Genomic DNA, 22,010 nt, shown 5'->3' with positions numbered 1-22,010 from the left:
GTATCGTCTATATTTATATAGTATATCTGTATATTAATTGTAGGATTCTATGCCTTTATTACTTTGATTCATCTAGCACCTATAAACACCCCTTGTATATTGTACCTTTGGATACACTCAATAATACACTTTTCAGATTACTCTTTTAGTCTCTTGTTTCTAACACATAAAAAAAAAAAAAAAGAATTTAACTCTTAAGTAAATTGACTAAATTCTAATTTTTAACATTCTAAAATCTAAATAAGCTTTAATTTTCGATTCCTCCCAATTTTGTATTCATGAACTAGTAAATTGATGAACTAGTAACTTAAATGATCGGTCGGTTTTCAGAACCTTGCTGGTTACGTTTTGGCTTTCACTTGCTCTGTTGCCTGCCACCCCAACTGAATCTGCGATCCAATCACCTCACCTATGGCCGTCGATGACAAGTGGTGCGTCGTCACCGGAGGTCGCGGCTTCGCCGCCCGCCACCTGGTGGAAATGTTGATCCAAGACAACACCTACTTCGTTCGCATCGCCGATCTCGGAGCCACTATCGAACTCGAACCGTCCGAACAACTCGGGACTCTAGGCCAAGCCTTGAGCTCTGGTCGCGCCCAATACGTCTCTCTCGATCTTCGTAACGAGGAACACGTCCTCAAAGGTTACCTCTCCTAACTACTTCAATGTCGTTTATCAACACGTATGGTGTTTAACGGCGTCGTTTCTCGTTGCAGCATTGGAAGGTTGTGAGATTGTTTTCCACATGGCTGCTCCAAACTCATCCATTAACAACTATCAGCTTCATCATTCTGTCAATGTCCAAGGTAAAATGCTCAATCTTATGTTCGTTTTTCTTCATGGAATGCCAACTGTTTGATGGAACGTTTGAAAGAAAAGTAACTGACACTGAGATTTTTGTTTCGCAAGGAACACAGAATGTCATTGATGCTTGTGTTCAACTTAGAGTGAAGCGGCTTGTTTACACCAGCTCATCTAGTGTTGTATTTGATGGCGTTCATGGAATTCATAATGGAAAGGAATCAATGCCCTATCCACCTAAGGTACCTGCCATAACTACTCTCTATGTTTCTTGTAACATGAGATAATGCATACATTTTGTATACTGGCTTGGTGGATGGTGCATTTTATATTATATTTTTGGCGACTTGAAATGTTGCTCAATCTTGTTAACCTGTTCTTTTATGTAATTGGCACGGTCCTAAACTGAGTTTTGCACTGCTTTCAGCATAATGATCATTATTCTGCCACTAAAGCTCAGGGTGAGGCTTTGGTTTTGAAGGCTAATGGAACTAGTGGGCTCCTGACTTGCTCGCTACGTCCTAGTAGCATTTTTGGGCCTGGTGATAGACTGATGGTGCCTTCGTCAGTTGATGCTGCCAAGGCAGGGAAAACCAAGGTAAATATTGCTGTACCTTCTAATTCTGTAGATATGGTTTTGTGTGTGTAACTTTGTTTCTGGCCTCATCATTGTACTTTGTGTTCATGTAGCAATTTGAGTATGGGCTATAGAATACATTTTTGTAGCTTTTGCGTGATTTAGGCAGGCTTAATATTTATTAGGTCTGTTCTATGCTTTTATATCCTATCCCCTTTGTGCTGAGCAGAATGAGAACAGTTAGCAATTAGCTTGACTTTACTGCTTTGTGGAGCCCTGTAGCTTATTCTATGGCATACTCAGTCATACTTCCTGACTCTTAATGTGAGTTTCTGCTGAAGGCTATGCTTTGCACTGCATATGTAATGAGTGTCCTAGTAAATTTTGGTACTCTCCTTCAATAGCTAATTAATCTGGACAGTTAATCTTGAGTGGGACATAGCTTGCTGATTCAAATTATCCATGAATCGAAAGAAATTGGCTTGTTGCAAATAATAGAAAATCATTGTTCTTCCTGAAATAAAGATGGATTTGGACAGAGCAGTATGCACATGTAACTTATTACCAGAAAATTTCATCAAGTCTTTATTTCTTTAATTTATAATTCTCTCTTGAACAGTTCATTATTGGTGATGGCAATAACATGTATGATTTCACTTATGTTGGAAATGTGGCTCATTCCCATTTATGTGCTGACCGAGCTCTAGCTTCAGAGGGGGAAGTTTCAAAAAAAGCTGCAGGAGAGGTACCTTTGGAAGATTCTGTCATTACAGTTTTTGGTATATAAATATTTGTTTAATTATGTAAATGAAGATTAAACATGGACATCTTAGAAGGTGGTGATGATGATCCTGCTCTATTGTCGAGGGGTTGTTAGTTATTTGCAGGTGTACATTCTTTTAGAAACCACAGTTGCTAACATGATGATGAGTTGATGATACATTTAAGGGTAGATTTCTTCTTTTGGGTGGGTGAATGACAAGACCTAGAAAATATACGTTTTAGCAAAGACATTATATTTGACCTAGTTAGTTTGATTCTAATTTAAACAAATTATTCATTTCATGAAAGATTCATTAGGCATTTGCATACTGAAGGAGGGGGTGGGGAAGGAACTTGGGCCGCGTTTGTTTCTGAGAACAGGACAGGACAAGATACTGAGAACAGGATATGACAAGACATTGATGGACAGAGACACAAAATTTTGTGTTCTTGTATTCTATTTGGTGATAAACTAGAACAAATTATAAAAATCTAATTTATTCTCATTTTTTTTATTCAAAAAATTTGAGATGAAAAATATAATAATAAAAAAATATAATTATGAAAAATTAACAAAAATAATGAAAAAAAAAATGAAAAATAAGTCGTGTCCCTTATTAGTGTCCCTGTGTCCTTCCTGTCAGGATGGACACAAAATATACTAATTTAGTGTCTCTGGACACACTGTCTCTGTCTATGTCTCCTCTATGAAACATGATTTTGTGTCTCAGTGTCCATGTTTCAGTGTCCTGTCTCTGTAAACAAACGCAGCCTTGGTTATTAGCACGATTAGGTAGGAATTTAGCAGTTTCTGTAGTGTTTTCGTGCTGAAGTTTTTTTCCCCCTCTGTTTCCTGTAGGCATATTTCATAACAAATATGGAACCTATAAAATTTTGGGAATTCATGTCACTTATTCTAGAAGGTCTCGGATATGAAAGGTATACTATGAGTCATTTGATATTTCTTGCTCTCATTTTGCTTATGCTATTTTTTGAATGTAAGATCTCATTTTTTTATTGTGACCCTCTGGATGTAAAAGCAAAGTTTCTCAATTCATGTCAATTTAGCATGAAAATTAGCATTGGTCCATTATTTGCGAAAAATACAAATAAGAAAATACTCAAAAAGAAATATTTACTATCACAATGTAGACTAATAGTTAAATCCTAATCAAATACTTATGCTAAAATAAGAAAAATATACAACAAAAAAACCTTATTCCACTAGGTAGGGTTGACTATATGAATCAAATAACATCATTGTGCCTTATCATGTATCATGTTTGCGGTGAGATAGTTTATACAGAGATCTCGCTTGACCACTTTATGTAGAGCCCTTTTAGGTCGTCGTCTACCTCTAACAACTGGTTTATCTACTATCTGATCCACCATTCTCACTAGATGCTCTACTGGACTTCTTTTCACATGTCCAAACCACCTAAAATGAGATTCCACAATCTTTTCAACAATGGGAGCTACTCCAACTTTTTCTCTCATATCCTTGTTCCTTATTACGTCCATACGCGTATGACTGCTCAAGTGTTTATCCATCGAAGCATACTCCTTTGAGTCACATTGAATTTAAATTCATGTTCACTTTTTGCCGGTCAACACTCTGTTCATACAACATGGTCTAATGGCAGTGCGATAAAATGTACCCTTAAGTTTTAGACGTACTTTTTTTGTCACATAAAAATTGAAGCACTCTGCCATTTTGACCAACCTCCTTGAAAATCCTATGATTTATACCGTCATCTATTTCTCCATTGTCTTGAATAACACCACCAAGATACTAAAATCTCTTGTGGTATAGTATCTTTTCCGATTTTCACTTCTGTGTAAGTCTTTCCCCTTCCGCTGCTAAACTTGCATTCTATATACTCCATCTTAGTGTGACTTATGCGCGAACCATGTACTTTCTCTACAAGTCCAACTTCTCATTCAATTCTTCTTGCTATTCTCCCAAAGATGATGTCATCCGTGAAAGGTGTGCTCCATGGTACAAGTTCTTGAATATGCGTGGTAAGCACTTCCAACACAAGTGTGAAAAGATATGGGCTTAGAGATAACCCTTGGTGTAATCATACACCAATAGAAAATTATTTTGTTACACCATATTGGGTTTCACATCAATCATTGTAATCCCATCGTATATGTCCTTAATTATGTAAATATATGTAATTCTTACTCTCTTCCTATCATATGCTTTTTTTCAAGTTAATAAAAACCACATATAGATTCTTTTGTTACTTCAAAGCCTCTCCATCATTCTCCTTAACAACTGTATAGCCTTTATGGTATATCTTACTAGGATAAAGACCAAACTCCAAACTCCGAAACCTGAGTCTCTTGTTTCACCTTTACCCTATCACCCTTTCCCACAGCTGCATAGTTGGCTCATGAGCTTGATCTTTCTATAGTTTTCACAACTTTGTATATTTCCCTGATTCTTGTAGATAAGGACTAAAATGCTCTTCCTCCATTTGTTTGACATCTCTTAGACCTTAAAATATTATTAGAGAGTTTAGCTAACCAACAGGCGCTTTTTCTTCCTAAACTTTTCTAAACTTCAATAGGGATATTAACCAGGCTCACTGCTCTACCATTCTTATTCCTTTTAGAGTCTCCTTAACTTCAAAATCCCGAATTTTTTGATAGTAAATGAAGTTTTGGTCCTCCTCCCTTGTTTGTAACCAACCTGAGCACGAAAGAGTCTCATGTCCATCATTAAATAACTTGTGAAAGTAGCTCTTACATCTTTTGTTGACGTTCTCGTTTGTGGCCAAAACTTCACCATTATTGTCCTTAATGCACTTAACTTGATCCAAATTTATATTTTTTCTTTCTTGACCCTTCACTATCTTGTAAATGCATCTTCCCATCTTACATACCCAAAGAAAAGATTGATAAAACTCTAATAAACTCTCGTTCTTACTTCACTTACCGCCACTTTTGTCTCCTTCTTAACCGACTTATACTTATTCCGATTTTCCACGTTGCGGCATAAAAACCATACTTTAAAACATTCCCTCTTCATGTTTACCTTCTCTTGCACACTTGTCGCCCACCATGATTCTTTATCTCTAGCTCCATTACCTCTAGTCTCTTTGTTTGTCACCTTTCATTTGCCACCTCCTAGTCCTTGGGTTCCTTTTTTGTCTACTTCTCCACACCTTTCGCTAAACACACAAATCCATAATTAGCACCCTATGTTAGGTAGTCAAACTCTCTCGCGGGATAATTTTGCAGTTAGTACAAAAATTTTTGGTCGGATTTTTTTAACACCCTATGTGCTGTTCATCCTACATGACCTCTGCCATGTTAATAATACAACCATTCTGGCAAACCATCAGCTTGTCACTAAAATTTTGTGACACCACATACTCAGACAAAAACTACATGTTATTTGTTCAAGAATGTGGAAAGTGCAACCCTATGCTGAGCATAGGTCTGAAGTTGCTATTAAATAAGGATATGGGATTATTGGAAATTTTCATCTTATCTTAGCTGTTATTTGGTATCCTTTAAATTTTTAATTATAATCAGATAAAATTCCTTTCTGCGACCTCTCTTTTTGTGGGATTGTTCACTGTTGCTCTGGTTTTTCTTTTATATGTTAATGTGAATGTTGGTTTCTACTTTTCTATCATTATTAATAAATAATAATTTCTATATTCTCTTATAGTTAAATTGAAAAGAAATATGGGATATAGTTTTGCTTATCCCACCAAAAAACTGTAAAACTATAGTCATGGCTCTATCAATTCCTTTTATCTGTTAGCTGAGTTCATTTAGTTTGCAGGCCAAGAATAAAGATCCCTGCCTTTGTTCTCATGCCAATTGCACTATTGGTGGAGTATACATATAAGCTGCTAGGTCCATATGGTATGAAGGTGCCTCAGTTAACACCTTCAAGAGTAAGACTCCTATCTTGCAACAGAACTTTTGATTGCTCAAAAGCAAAGGAGCGCCTTCGATATGAACCCATTGTAACGCTAAAGGTTTTGTGATATTTCTTGATTTTATTATGCATTGAATATTTTGGTTTATTGTTATGTAGAACCTTTGTGTAGTTTCTAAGTTTATGTATATCCTTTGTGATCTATATTCCTTGCAATCTTGGCACATTGATAAAATAAAGTAATGTTCAATTCTGTAATTCCACTCATTGATAATATTGAGTTAATATCATTAACTTCAAGTCAACTATTGGATTTGACTTGTAAAATATATGGTGTTTTATTGCACAAAGGTTCATGTTTTTATGGTGGTGAGTGTAGATGCTAGTCCTAGTTGTTGCCTGGTGTTTCATTTCTAGTGTGATTGCATTTTTTTTTTCTACAGGAGGGTTTGCAGAGGACGATTGATTCATTTTCACACTTGAGGGCTGAAAATCAACTTAAGGCCAAAAGAGAAAGGGCCTCGAAAGCTTCAATATATCTTGGGAGTGGAAGAGGTATGAATAATCAACTATAATCCATTTAACTTATTTGATTGGAAACTCTGGATATGCTGATTTGTTTAATGCTGTTTTTGGTTTGTTGTAAAAGAAATCTGAAAGGCATATATTCATTTTCAAAAGACAAATAAACTTCGAGAAATCATGACTGCTAATGTGCCATTTAGCCTCATACCCGTGGGCCAGTCTTCATGAAATACTTCTATTCTATATAGGTCTATGTTGATATGAAGCATTGCATTTTACCTTTGTAATTTCTTATTGATGTGAAAGTGCAAAGAACAAGTGTTGGAACTTAGAAGTTCCAACTTAGAGTAGGTATTCTAACTCAATCCATTATCATAATCTATTAAATGGTAATGGTTTCATATCGCTTTTACTTAATATACAAACACAACACAGTTACCGTTTGGTGCTGGGAGTGATTTTGCAATTTACTTTTATCTATCTATTGGTTATAACTTGTAACTGATGTACTTATTTGCAGTTGCTGACACATTGCTTTGGAAGGACAGAAAGCAAACGTTCACCACATTGTTAGTCTTGATTGCAATATACTTAAGCTTCATTGCACCCGGGAATACTTTCATTACTGCTCTCTCAAAGCTTCTGTTGTTTGCATCGATCTTTTTATTCATTCATGGGATTCTACCGGCAAAGATGTACGTATACTATTTACTGTTCAGTGTTTAGTTGTCAATTACATGATGATATTGATATATGTTAAGCTCACCCAATAGTGAATGATATATATAATTTGTAACCATGAAGATGATTGTTTTGAAGCTTTGTAGTCCAGCTTCCGATGGGAAGATAAATGCTAACTATCTCTTGTACTCTTATGTATATGAAGATTGGGGTACACTGTTCAGAAAATGCCCAAATCCTGGTTTCACTTATCAGAAGACATGTCACATCAACTTGCTGTCTCCGTGGTATCAATATGGAATATTCCTATGAATGTTTTGAAATCCCTTGCACAAGGGACCGAGTGGATGCTATTCTTTAAGGTACCTAAACTGCATTGCATTTTCCCCCTTGCCATTGCTTGCTGCTGCAATGCGTATGGAATAATATAAGATGCATTTAGTGATCTACAACTTAAGTTGTGAAATTTGCTGAAAAAGTGAAGGCCTTAATTTTGGAACTGTCATTTCAAAATTTCATGTATGTTAGATTTTGATAATGGGGAGGATTAGAATTAGATATCCAGATTACTTCAATTTACTGAGGATAAAGTTTCTCAAGTATCTAGTGCGCTGAAATATCTTTGCCTTGATCAATAGGTTGTTTTCTCTTCGCTCCTTCTTAGCTTCTTTGGTGCATTTTCACTTCAGAACTTATATAAGATAGGTATATGCTCTCTCTCTCTCTCTCTCTCTCTGACAGATTTTGCACATGTATGTACCATTTGCTTGCACAAAAAATTATACTGCTAGACTTGCCTCCACTTAAAATGATTGAATCTATTCATACTACATGCTTCATACTTGTATTTGTTTATTATGAGTGAACTATTCATAGGCAATTCTAAATTGCTGCCATACCCATACCCATACCGGGTAATTACCTACTAGTGGTCCTACTTATCAACTAAGTATTACAATAAACAAATACTTTCTAAATATAAATTACTTTTCATAAAACATCAATCATGCACTTCAAAAATGAGAATCTAAAAAATTTAATTTTTCATTACTTATTGTGCATTTATTAAAGAACAAAATTTTAGAAGTTTCTATTCAAAGTAATCTGAACAAGTGCCCTAAGGGCACTAGTTAGCAAAACCTTTAAAATATATGTGATTTGCGAGTAAAGTAATATTAACGTGTTTGAATCTGCAGTTCCTTGATGGTAAATTGGTAATGAATAATGATAGTAATTTCTCTTTTTCTTGTCATTTACAGGACTTACCACTGCATTTATTGCTTTCTACATTTATGAAAAGAAGGAGGAAGAAATTGATGACTTATTCATAAAAGCACTTTCTTTTGGGTGCAAGTTGAAATCTGATGCCATAAGGAAGTTCCTTCCTTCTAAGAAGAGTGAGTGATAGCTTGTAACCCCTGGTTTTTTCTTGGATAAGGGGGATGAGCACTATCTCAAGTTGTGTATGCTGTGGAGTTCATTGTATGATTGTACAATACTGGGATTCTTTTATTTATATTCAACTAACCTATAAAATGTTAGTATTTATTTGTTAAAAATTCTTAAGCTGGTTTGGAATTCAAAATTAGAATGCGTAGCAATTTCTCTACTAGAGACATGATGTAGCATTCTTGGACTAGAAAATGCAGAGTTTGATTAGTTTCTTTATTTTAATCTGATTGCTTCGGCATTTAAATATCTTTAATTTCTTTGGTAGAAGACGTTTAAATATCTAAATGATATATTCATCATTTGTGCTAAAACCCATGTTTATTATGACTTTGTGAGCAAAATTGTAAAACCATGAGCTGGGAATAGAAAGAGTTGTGAGACGCTCTGATATTCAAAGTATTTCTAATGTCAAATTGATTCTTAGGTTCTTAATATGGGAGATTTAAGTTCTTGTTAATGTTACCTGTTTAACCAATTTGGATTAATCTAGTAGTTAGTTTACTAGTCTATTTAATCAAATGTTAAGAGTTTGAATTCTGTTTTATTCACACAGCAATCCATTGGTTAGTAACAAATTCTTAAATAGAATTTCGATTTGTGACGTATTAGTCTTCGGCCTTCCAAATTGAAGGATACCGTGGCGTGAAGAAACCAAAAGAGTTCTTGTTATCCATTTAACTCGTGAGCCTCCCTTATAAAAACAAATTTGGGAAAACAAATTGTTATATAACATATTTTTATATTAAAGTATATTTTATCCAAATTTCATTAAAACTAAATTGACTTTATAAAATCAAGTAATGTTTTTTTGAGCTAGTGTACGGTCCAAATAAATCAGATATAATACGTATACATGTCTGAAGGTTGGTATTCCGAGAGTTATCTGAAATGGATGAATTGGACTTGAATGTGATATACAGACGCTTTCTATTGAAAGGTTCGACGTCTTCTACTGCAGGAATGAATCCGTCCGAAATCCTCCTGAGGAGGTGGGGAGTAGTGCCTACAAGGGACTCCAATACTTAAGTTAATAAGGGTTTTAGACAGGTTTTTAGTAGATTGGATTCGGAGTATATTTGAGGGTGTTAGTGTATTTACAGTAGTAGAGGTAAAGTCACTAACCAGTTTTTAGAATGGCTCCACCTTTAATGCTGGATAACCGTTTCTTTTTGTTAGAGAAGTCTTTGAGATCTCCTTTCTAAATGAGTAGAAGAGATTGTAGGAGTTAGTTATTGCTTTGGGCAAGTAGGGCTTATATAACATCGTCGCGTCCGACCTTTTTTGAGGTCGGGCGAATGTCGATCCGGCTGATGTCTGTTGATTAGACTTTGCTTACTTTGGGTCTGGCTAAGTAGTGGGTCAAAGTATGAACAGTTGACTATATGGATCAAACGGCATTATTGTGCCCTATCTATTCTTATTATATAAAAGTTGATACCTAAGTTTTTCTATATTGTGTTTAAGTCATATTTTTCTTTCTAAAGATGTCATTGAGCAATTTTACTTATTTGACAAAACTTGAAAATCAATCAATCATCTTTTAGTAAACGATTTAAAAAAATAAAAAAAAATTCTTATCTATTATTATTCAATTAAAACATAGAATACTAATTAAATATAATAAATATACATTGAAAGTGTCATAATAATAATAATTATAAAAATTTTCAGTTACAAATAATGAAATTCTATAAGTTATACATGTTAATACTTTTACTATTACATTATTTGGTCTACTTATGCATGTTATATAAGGCTCTACTACTCTTTATTTCTTAATTTTTCGAACCAATTAGCGAAAACTCCTTCAAGTAAGTTTGAATTTGTCACATTTTTTTACTAAATACATTCAAATATATCATGATTATAAAATTAATGTATAATATATTTATATTTTTTGCATTTTTCATTCTCATTCATTTTTCTAAACCCAAGTAAGTTTAAATTTGGCACATCTCCTTACTAGGTATATTCAAATATATCATGATTATAAAATTAATTTATATTTTTTATATTTTTCATTCTCATTCATTTTTTTAAATTTGTTTCTTTAATTACTTGCAACTCAAAAACACCATATAAAAAGATAAAGTATGACAACTAAAAGAATATAAAAACAAAAGTAACACATAAAGATATAGTTTTGTATAACTCTAAAATAAAAAGCCTATGTTTTTTTTAAGAAATGAATTCAAATTTTAAAATAATAAACTATATTTTAATTTATATTACATTTTAGTTGAAAAATTATATGAAATTATATTTAAACTATCAAATAAATATTCTGTAAAATATTTTTAATATAAAACAATTTAAATTTAACATTAGTTTATATATTATCTAATTAATATCTAAATAACATAATACTTATTAAAAAAATATTATAATATATAATTGTTGTAAAATAAATAATTAAGGAAGATATAATAACTATAAAATAAAAAAGTGTAAATAGAAAACTCTAGTATTAATATTCACTACAATTACTATCACAATATAATTAATATATGGTTAAATTACACAGTTGGCCCCTATACTTTTAGTGAAATTGCAAATTAGTCCTTACACTTTAAAGTTTGTAATTGGGTCCCTAAAGATAATTAAAATTTGTAATTTAGTCTCCGTCGTTCAAAAAGTGTTTGATTTAACAGAATATTCTCAACATATTCTCTATTTTAAACATGTGAGCTGCACATGCTTGCAATAGGGACCAATTTGTAACTTTAGTGAAAGTATGGGGACCAACAGTGTAATTTAACCATTTGAAAATGACCAAAAACTCCCTAGACTATCTGAATCCACCCTACCCCTCCCCAGCTCTCTCACTCTCACTTTCTCACTTTTCAAAATGGCACCCCAACCCCAACGCTCTCTGTCTCTCACCTCGGCTCACCATCGTCGTGCCTCTCGCCTCCGTCACCGTGCCGGATTCACTAATAAATTGAGTTGCTATTTTTGTGTTGATTTGTTGCTATTTTTTCTTAGACATTAAATTGTTCTCTTTGAGCATGCTTGGAATTAGAATTGTTCTCTTTCATTTATCGTCGGTGTTCAGTATTGGGATTGGAAGAGAAGAAAAAATTGTCAGAAGAGAGAGGCGAGATGGAGAAAGGAGGCGAGACCCGACTCGTGAGCACAAATGCAGTGGATCTGGCGTAGCGACAGTGAACCGAGGTGAGAGATAGAGAGGGGTGGGGTTCGGGTGTCGTTTTAGAAAGTGAGAAAGTGAGAGTGAGAGAGTTGGGGAGGGACGGGGTAGGTTCAGATAGCTTAGGGAGATTTTGGTCACTTCAAATGATTAAATTACACAGTTGGTCCCCATACTTTCACTAAAATTACAAATTGGTCCCTGTTGTCAAACATGTGCAGCTCACATGTTCAAAATAGAGAATATTCTGAGAATATTCTGTTAAATCAAACACTTTTTGAACGGCAGGGACTAAATTGCAAATTTTAATTCTCTTTAGGGACCCAATTATAAACTTTTAAAGTGTAGGGACTAATTTGTAATTTCACTGAAAGTGTAGGGACCAACTGTGTAATTTAACCTTAATATATTTACTAATATTGTAGTAAAGAATAAAAGAGAGAATAGTATAAAAGAGAGAGAATGAAGAATATTTTTATTACTATCAGTTGTTATTGATGTGTGTCATCAGAGGCTTAAACCTCTATTTATACACGTATGGAACTTTGTTTTTCCACACTTCATTTATTGAAAAACAAAAATTTTTTTCATTGAGAAACTGAGCCGTCCATATATTAATGGGCATCCAAATCAGCTTCTTATCACAATACTCCCCCTTGGATGACTATTTAGGATTATGCCTCGTTAAAATCTTACTAAAGAAAAACCCAATGGAAAAAAAAACTTTAGTGAAGGAAAAGAGTACAAAATCTTTGTGATGGAGACTACCTCATTAAAAACCTTGTCAAGAAAAATCCAATGGAAAAAAAACTTGACCAAGGAAAAAAGAGTATAGTCTCCCCCCTCTTATCGACATCATTTAATGTCTCGAAATCGGCGCATCCCAATTTCATGTACCAATCTTTCAAAGGAGGATTTTGGGAGTGACTTTATGAATAAATCTGCCAAATTGTCACTTGAGCGGGTCTGTTGGACATCAATTATCCCTTGATTTTGAAGATCATGAGTGAAGAAGAATTTGGGAGAAATATGCTTTGTTCTATCACCTTTGATGTATCCACCTTTAAGTTGAGCAATGCATGCTATCTTATCTTCAAACAGGATAGTTGGAGCTATCTTATGATTAATCAGTCCACAGGATGACAGAATATATTTGATCAAATTTCTGAGCCAAAAATACTCGTGACTAGCTTCATGAATCGCTAGTATTTCGGCATGATTAGATGATGTTGCTGCAATCGTCTGTTTTATGGACCTCCACGATATAGTTGTACCACCATATGTGAATAGGTATCCTGTTTGAGATCTCCCTTTATGTGGATCAGACAAGTATCCAGCATCTGCATAGCCAACTAATTGTGACTTTGATCCATAGGGATAAAACAATCCCATATCAACTGTTCCATGAAGATATCGAAAGATTTGTTTGATTCCACTCCAATGTCTTCTGGTTGGAGAGGAACTATACCTTGCTAATAAATTCACAGCAAATGATATATCGGGTCGTGTGTTATTAGCAAGATACATTAGCGCTCCAATGGCACTAAGATATGGTATTTCAGGACCAATGATATCTTCATTCTTTTCTTTAGGACGGAATTGATCCTTCTCCACATCCAAAGATCTTACGATCATTAGGGTACTCAAGGGATGTGACTTATCCATATAAAATCTTTTCAAGATCTTTTTTGTGTATGTCGCTTGATGAATAAAGATCCCATTTTTTATATGCTCGATTTGCAGGCCGAGACAAAATTTAGTCCTTCCAAGATCTTTCATCTCAAACTCTTCTTTTAGAGTTTTTATAATTGTTGAAATCTCTTCAGGAGTTCCAATGATATTTAAATCATCAACGTACACAGCAATTATAATAAATTCAGATGCAGATTTCTTTATGAAAACACACGGACAGATATCATCATTCTTGAATCCATTTTTGGCCAGATACTCAGTAAGACGATTATACCACATTCGTCCAGATTGCTTCAGACCATATAAAGATCTTTGTAATTTGACTGAGTATAACCCTTGCGAATATTCATTGGATGGTTTAGATATCTTTAGTCCTTCAGGGACTTTCATATAGATATCCCAATCTAATGAATCGTATAAATAGGTTGTTACTACATCCATTAAATGCATATACGGTTTATGATATGCAAATAAACTGACCAAATAACGCAATGTTATCGCATCCACTATAGGGAAATACGTTTCTTCATAATCTATACCGGGCCTTTGTGAAAAACCTTGTGCCACAAGTCGGACTTTGTAGCGCACAACTTCATTTTTCTTATTTCGTTTCCTCACAAATACCCACCTGTATCTAACAGATTTTACATCTTCTGGTGTACGGACTACAGGTCCAAAGACTTCACGTTTTGCAAGTGAGTCTAATTCAGCCTTCATGGCTTCTTCCCATTTTGGCCAATCATTTCTTTGTCGACATTCTTCGATTGATCTTGGCTCAAGATCCTTACTTTCATGCATGATATTTAACATCACATTATATGCAAATATTTCATTGAAAATTGTCTTATTTCGGTCCTATTTCTTTCCTGTAAAGACATAATTTATCGAGATCTCGTCATTTTCACAATTTTCAGGTACCTGAATGTCTTTTGGCGTTAAAATTATATCAGAATTTTGGACAACTGCAGGTATCTTTACTATGTCTTTTTCAACGGGAATAGTATTTACCTCTTTTTTCTTTCGAGAATTTTTGTCTTTGGAATCGACAGGCCTGCCACGCTTCTGGCGTGTATTTGCTTCGGTGGCAATTTGTCCAACTGGGACATCAATTTGAATTGGGACATTTTTCGCTGTTATATACGACTTGGTTATCCTCTTTGTATCGGAAAATGCATCAGGCAATTCATTTGCTATTCTTTACAAATGTATAATCTTTTGAACTTGTAGTTCACATTGCCCTGATCGATGATCTAAATGCATCAATGATGATGCATTCCAATTAAGTTCCTTTTCAGGAAGCTTATTGTCTCTCTCTAATGTTGAAAATTTTGATTCATCAAAATGACAATCCGCAAACCGGGCTTTAAATACATCTCCAGTTTGTATCTCAAGATACCTCACTATAGAGGGAGAATCATATCCAACATATATCCCCAATTTTCTTTGGGGTCCCATTTTGGTGCGATTAGGTGGTGCTATGGGACCATATATCGCACACCCAAATATTCTTAAATGGAAAATATTTGGCTGCTGGCCAAAGGCTAATTGCATAGGAGAGAACTAATGGTAACTCGTTGGCCTCAATCGAATAAGTGCTGCGGCATGTAAAATAGCATGCTCCCAAACCGAAGTTGGGAGATTTGTTCTCATAAGTAAGGGTCTAGCAATTAATTGGAGGCGCTTAATGAGTGATTCTGCTAACCCATTTTGTGTGTGAACATAAGCTACTGGATGTTCAACACTTATTCCACTAGCCATACAATAAGCATCAAAAGTTTGGGAAGTAAATTCACCAGCATTATCAAGACGGATTGCTTTGATTGAATTTTCTGGAAATTGTGCTTTTAATCGAATAATTTGAGCCACTAATCTTACAAACGCCAGGTTGCGAGAAGATAATAAGCACACATGTGACCATCTCGAAGATGCGTTTATCAGGACCATAAAATATCTAAAAGATCCACATGGTGGATGAATAGATCCACATATATCACCTTGAATCCTTTCTAGGAATTCAGGGGACTCAAATCCAATCTTTACTGGTGATGGTCTTAAAATTAACTTCCCTTGAGAACATGCAGCACAACAAAATTCACTAGATTTAAGAATCTTCTGGTTCTTTAGTGAATGTCCATGGGAGTTTTCAATAATTCTCCGCATCATGGTTGTTTCTGGATGACCCAATCGGTCGTGCCAAGTTATGAATTCATTTGGGCTAGTAAACTTCTGGTTTATAGTGGCATGTGATTCAATTGCACTAATCTTGGTATAATATAACCCAGATGAAAGTGGGGGTAATTTTTCTAATATAACTTTCTTATTTGAATAATGAGTTGTGATACATAAGTACTCATAATTTCCCTCATTCATTGTTTCAATATGATATCCATTTCGGCGAATATCTTTGAAACTCAACAAGTTCCTCAGAGACTTGGTAGATAATAGTGCATTGTTTATTATAAATTTTGTTCCTCCAGGAAACAAAATTATAGCTCTTCCGGAGTCTTCTATCACATTGCCTGAGCCAATAATAGTATTAACACATTCTTCTTTTGGCACAAGACGGGTAAAATATATATATATCACTTTTGAGAATGGTGTGCGAACTTGTACTATCCGCAAGACAAATATCTTCGCTATAAGTCATTGACATTCTCTTCAAAGACAAATAATAATAATACAATGAGTAGTATGCACAGGCAAATTGAATACTTGATCGGAATTATTTTTCTAATAAACACTGTTCATAAAAATAATGTCATATACTGAAATTTTATTTTAAAACTTGACACATTTAATGATTTCAAAATTCATAGACATTAATATTTCATTATTTATATACATCATATTTAAAACTTAAATACATATAAAATAAAACTTAACAATAAGTTCTTTACATTATTTATTTACATTGATACTTAACAATTTCACATATTAAACTATTCCATCATTGATCAAATGACCAATATTTCCTTCAGGGTTCTCAGAGAAATCAGATACATCATAATGAGTGGTGGAATTTTCAACATCATTTGAAACGAAATTCGTCTCCTTTCCTTTGTCGTCTTTTTTCAAAAATGCTTGATAAAGATCAACTTGGTGCCTTGGTGTACGACAGGTACGCGACCAATGGCCCTTTCCACCACAACGGAAACATTTATCCTCTATTGATTTATTTTGGCCAATATTTCTTTCTTTATCCCACTTCTGGTAAGATCATCTCTTTTGAACATAATTCATTTTCCTTCCATAATTTTTCTTGTTACTAAAATCTTGCCATCTACCTCTTCTGGGGTAATGATTTGCCACATTTACTTCATGAAATGGGGCGGCGCCAGCTGGGCGCGCTTCGTGATTCTTTAAGAGCACCTCATTGTTGCGTTCAGCAACAAGAAGATAAGAAATTAACTCAGAATATTTTTTAAACTCTTTTTCTCGATACTGCTGCTGCAGGAGCACATTCGAGGCATGGAAGGTTGAGAAAGTTTTCTCCAACATACCATGATCAGTTATCTTTTCCCCACATAATTTCATTCATGAAGTGATTCGAAACATTGCAGAATTATATTCATTTGTGGATTTAAAATCTTGCAGACGCAAGTGTGTCCACTCATATCGGGCTTGAGGAAGTATCACCGTTTTTTTATGATTATACCTTTCTTCAAGGTCTTTCCAAAGATCTGCATGATCTTTTAATGTGAGATATTCATTTTTCAATCCTTCGTCAAGACGACGACGAAGAAAAATCATGACTTTGACTTTATTCTTCTGGGATGTATTATTTTCAACCTTAATAGTATCTCCAAGATCCATTGAATCAAGATGGATTTCAGCATCTAATATCCATGATAAATAATTGTTTCCAGATATATCAAGAGTATTGAATTCAAGATGAGAGAGCTTCAACATAATGAAAATTTGTTACCTGAGTCTTACTAAAAATTTGATCAGAGTTTCGTGCTGATAACGTGTTGTAAAATAAATAATTAAGGAAGATATAATAACTATAAAATAAGAAAGTGTAAATAGAAAACTCTAGTATTAATATTCACTACAATTACTATCACAATATAATTAATATATTTACTAATATTGTAGTAAAGAATATAAGAGAGAATAGTATAAAAGAGAGAGAATAAATAATATTTTTATTACTATCAGTTGTTATTGATGTGTATCATCAGAGGCTTAAACCTCTATTTATACACCTATAAAACTTTGTTTTTCCACACTTCATTTATTGAAAAACAAAAATTTTTTTCATTAAAAAATTGAGCTGTCCATATATTAATGGGCATCCAACTTAACTTCTTATCACAATATAATTTACCATTCTATGCACACGTGAGTCTCGTTCTAGTTATATTTTATTTCTATAATGAAAATGCTAATATCTAAATCTCTTTTAACCACTTAATATATAATCTTTTTAGATATTTCTTTCTTATTTACCACGTGTAAATGTTATCCTAATAAAAATAATTTGCTAGTTAGGACCTTGAATAACGAGTCAGGATTGAAAACCTTACTTTTGTGGGGCTTTTTTTTTTCATTGAGTATCTATATTGTTTTTAATTTTGTAATTAAATATTTTTTATATTAAAAATATTAAAATTAATAAAATATTTTTTTAAATATATAATTAAAAATTTAATTAAATTTTTTATTTTAAATATATTTAATTTATAAAAAAATATTTAATTAATTTTAATATTTTTATATTAAAAATAATTAAATTATAAAATTAAAAATAATATAAAAAATTTAATTATTTTGTTGGCCAGTATAATAATAATTAAATTTTTTATAGTATAAACTTGTAGAAAACAAACGGTGTATATAAAAAAAATTAAATTAAAAAAATACTCTTCTGATTTTCTGGTACAGTGGAAGTTACTCTTTAACTATTAACTCTTGCATTCCTAGTTCAAAGAGTACTATCTACTGTACCAGAAAACCAGAAGTTCCAAGTTCCACAGCTTCTTACTAAGTATTGAGAGTAGAGAGTATTATATTAGTATATACCATTGGATCAAGTTCAAGAAGTTGGTTGATCACTTTTAAATTGAGATAGTGTTAGTGTGGTAACTGCCTGTTAATGGCGTTTTCAGCGGCCTCACGAATAAACAATCTCCGCCGACACTTGGATTCACCTAAGGTCTCCGATCCTCCAATTTTTTTCTGCCTAATTTTATTTATATATAACATCTTTTTCTCATTACTTGTGCTATTATTATTATCATTATTATAGGATGCACTTGGAGGATATTCAATCAATCTGAAGGTAGCTCCAGAGGTTTCTGAAGCCTTATCACTTGGCCGTGCCGTCGTGGCTCTCGAATCCACCATCATTTCACATGGTTCGGTTCGGTTCTTCGCTTTTCCCCTCTATATTCTTAGGGTTTAGGGTTTATCGATTGAACAATTTTGATGCTGTGTTGTTATTTAGGAATGCCTTATCCTCAAAATTTGGAAACTGCAAAAGAGGTAGAAGATATTGTCAGGAAGAACGGTGCTGTTCCTGCAACCATTGCAATTTTGGATGGCACCCCTTGCGTAGGTCTTTATTATAATTCTCCTTTATTTAATTAATTTATTTATTTTCGTGGTATTGGTATGCTTTCAATTGATATCACAATTCTTGTAACTTGAAAAAGCATAAGCCATGTGGTAGAAGAAGTATGATGGAATGGTTTCACTTAATTACTTCATGTTGTTTTTGTAAATGAAGTTTGATCTGTGTATATTTATAAATTTTGTATGTATACAACGTTGAAGAAATATGCTGAAGGGTTTGTCACCCCCATTTGATGGGTTTTTGTTAGCTTGTTACTTGATTTGGATGGATTTTCTTTTCTTACTCGTGTAACGTGGATAGGCCTAAGTGTTGAAGAACTTGAGAAGCTAGCTACTCTGGGAACCAAAGCTCGGAAAACAGCTCGAAGAGACATTGCACATGTTGTGAGTACTTTTGGCATCAGTACACTGTATTCATGTTGTATTCTCCTTTGTTGACAACTATATATATATAATGCCGACATTTATAAGAATCTATTTATGTAATCATATGTTTGTGTCTGTGTCCATGTGAATCTTAGCAACCTCATGAAAAGAAAATTGAAATCTGACTTTAGCCAGATTTATGAATCTTCTAACACTGAACTGGAAACCATTGAGATAAATAATTTGTTTGCTTTATGCCCACTCACAACTGCTTTTATCCAGGACCACTGTGATCCGTCATTGTTTTTTCAAACACTAACATGTACTTTTTAGGTGGCTAGTGGTGGAAATGGTGCTACTACTGTTTCAGCAACAATGTTGTTGGCTTCTATGGTATCTTATATAATTTTTCATCTACTCTCCTTATGCAAAAATCTATTTCATGCTCTATCCTTGGACCAAGTCATTTTGGCTTCACCGTTCTTTTATATTTACTGCAGGTTCATATTCCCGTCTTTGTGACCGGGGGCATTGGGGGAGTACATAGAGATGGGGAACATAGTAAGTTAATTTCTTATATCTTAATGTTAAAAGAATTATTTTCCATGATAAATGCAACATGTTCTGGTTTGGGACCAAATGAATCAACCTGTGCATGTTAACTTATTATTGTTGTTTTGGAAGGTTCATGAAAGTCCTGTAATTTCAGTTAAAAATTCAAAGGGAGATTTATGGCCTGGGACTGAGTTTGGCTTTTCAGACGAGATCTTAAAAGTTTGTTTTTAAAAGGCTAATAATACCCATTGTTCAGCATTTTGTTTGTCGGGCAGAAAAAAATTGCAAAGCTAGCCAATTTTTAGTCGGAATTTTACTAGTTTAGATTGAGAATGCTAAATGCTAAGTTTAGAATGGGAACTTGATACATAGGTCCTTTTTATTTTTCTCTCACTGGGACTACAACAAATGGATCTAGCGTTTTTATATTATCTTCATTTTTCTTTGGACAGCTATGGATATATCTTCAGATCTCACTGAGCTAGGTAGAACTCCAGTAGCAGTTTTCTGTGCTGGCGTAAAATCAATATTAGATATTCCCAGAACCCTTGAATATCTGGTACCGACTTTTGCGTTAATAGTCACTGAAGTAGTTCAACTATGCAAGCTAAGTTGTATCTTGTATTCATGTTTTTTTTCCGTATCTTGGACAGGAAACACAGGGAGTTTGTGTCGCTGGTTACAAGACAAATGAGTTCCCTGCATTTTTCACGGAATCAAGTGGCTGCAAGGTATGTTTGGTTGGGTTTTCCCATGGCTGTAACATGCTGATTCTGAATACTTGAAGTAGCAACAGATGTTTTGGCAATTAGATTGATATGTTGGCATCTTTCCTGATTTAAATAATTTATTTAGCTCATGGTATGTTCCAAAACTGACGTTTATTCTCATTTAGAGTGTAGACTTTTGATAAGTTTGTATGCAAGGATTGAATGTTAAAATATAATGTACCTATAAACAAGCTTAATTGAGTATATATTATATTTGGTCATGCCATAATTTTCAGGTTTCATGTCGACTAGATAGCCCAGAAGAGTGCGCTCGCGTAATAGGCAAGGACTATATTACTTTTCCAGTGTAAATTTGTATATTGTTTTTTTTTTTTTTTTTTTTTTCCTTTTTCAAATACAGCTTCATACCATTCATTTTATTTTTATCCTTCAAACAGAAGCAAACAACAAACTCAAGCTTGGAACTGGAATTGTAATAGCAGTTCCTATTCCTCGAGAACACTCAGCATCTGGACACATAATTGAATCTGCAATCCAAAAAGCCCTTCAAGAAGCTAAGTAAGCTTTTTATTTTCTCTTTCTGTCGACATCACATGCAAGTTGTAAAATAGTATTGATTAACTGGTTTTCTTATGTTTTCATCGCACCATTTGCAGGGAAAAAAATATAACAGGAAATGCTGTAACTCCGTTCTTGCTTGCTAGAGTAAATGAGTTGACAGGGGGTGCCTCACTTGCATCCAGTATCCTCATTTAAAGTTTTTCCAACATTATGTTATAACAAAATCAAGTATTAGAAGCATATATCTTTAAATAAATGAATATATTATATTCTAATTTCTATTAATATGGTTTAAACTGGTTGAAGTCTTAACCATATTTTAGACATTGCTCTTATGAAGAATAATGCTCTTGTTGGAGCTAAGGTTGCTGCTGCCCTTGCTCAACTAAGAGAAAGAGAAAGAGAACATGGTCAGAGATGAGCTCATATCTTGAATTAAATTGAGCCTTACCTAGCGGTGGTGGTGGACAAAGGTCAGGGTGTTTGATTAGATAATTCACAAAAATATTTGATGTAGTTGGTTATGATTAAAACTATAAACAGATTCTGAAGTCTTTGACTAGGCTTGGAAGCTTACTTTAATGTGTAAAAATTTTGTTGGAGATCATTGTCTTTCATTTAGGAATTTTTTTTTAAAATAAATAAAAAAATGTTTTATTTAGGAAAATATGTAATTTGTAA

General features: G+C 33.7%; 2 protein-coding genes across 3 annotated transcripts; both read left to right on the top strand.

Annotated features, from left to right (window-relative positions):
- Nucleotides 1-226: 226 nt before the first annotated feature.
- LOC112783971 (3beta-hydroxysteroid-dehydrogenase/decarboxylase) lies at nt 227-8,915 on the top strand. 2 transcript variants are annotated; one of them, XM_025827063.3, is made up of 12 exons: nt 227-643; nt 717-806; nt 910-1,043; nt 1,229-1,399; nt 1,998-2,123; nt 3,000-3,079; nt 5,943-6,141; nt 6,485-6,596; nt 7,087-7,261; nt 7,453-7,609; nt 7,886-7,952; nt 8,507-8,915. In XM_025827063.3, exons 1-12 carry the CDS (start codon nt 412-414, stop codon nt 8,650-8,652), a joined length of 1,689 nt encoding a protein of 562 aa, XP_025682848.1. In that variant the 5' UTR covers nt 227-411; the 3' UTR covers nt 8,653-8,915. The 2 variants fall into 2 exon arrangements, with proteins under 2 accessions (XP_025682848.1, XP_072086076.1); XM_072229975.1 differs by having other exon boundaries at nt 274-643; nt 918-1,043.
- Nucleotides 8,916-18,409: 9,494 nt separating this feature from the next.
- LOC112782960 (pseudouridine-5'-phosphate glycosidase) lies at nt 18,410-21,996 on the top strand. Its single transcript, XM_025825657.3, has 12 exons — nt 18,410-18,697; nt 18,791-18,899; nt 18,989-19,099; nt 19,418-19,500; nt 19,816-19,875; nt 19,983-20,043; nt 20,490-20,596; nt 20,691-20,768; nt 21,044-21,089; nt 21,206-21,326; nt 21,425-21,510; nt 21,653-21,996. The coding sequence occupies exons 1-12, from the start codon at nt 18,638-18,640 to the stop codon at nt 21,748-21,750; spliced, it is 1,020 nt and encodes a 339-aa protein (XP_025681442.1). The 5' UTR covers nt 18,410-18,637; the 3' UTR covers nt 21,751-21,996.
- The last annotated feature ends 14 nt before the right edge of the window (nt 21,997-22,010 follow it).

This window comes from Arachis hypogaea, chromosome 20 (genome assembly GCF_003086295.3).
Source record: "Arachis hypogaea cultivar Tifrunner chromosome 20, arahy.Tifrunner.gnm2.J5K5, whole genome shotgun sequence".
In the NCBI taxonomy this organism is placed as follows: Eukaryota; Viridiplantae; Streptophyta; class Magnoliopsida; order Fabales; family Fabaceae; genus Arachis; species Arachis hypogaea.
The sequence above is the reverse complement of the archived record's forward strand: the minus strand, read 5'-3'. Positions and strand labels throughout refer to the sequence as shown.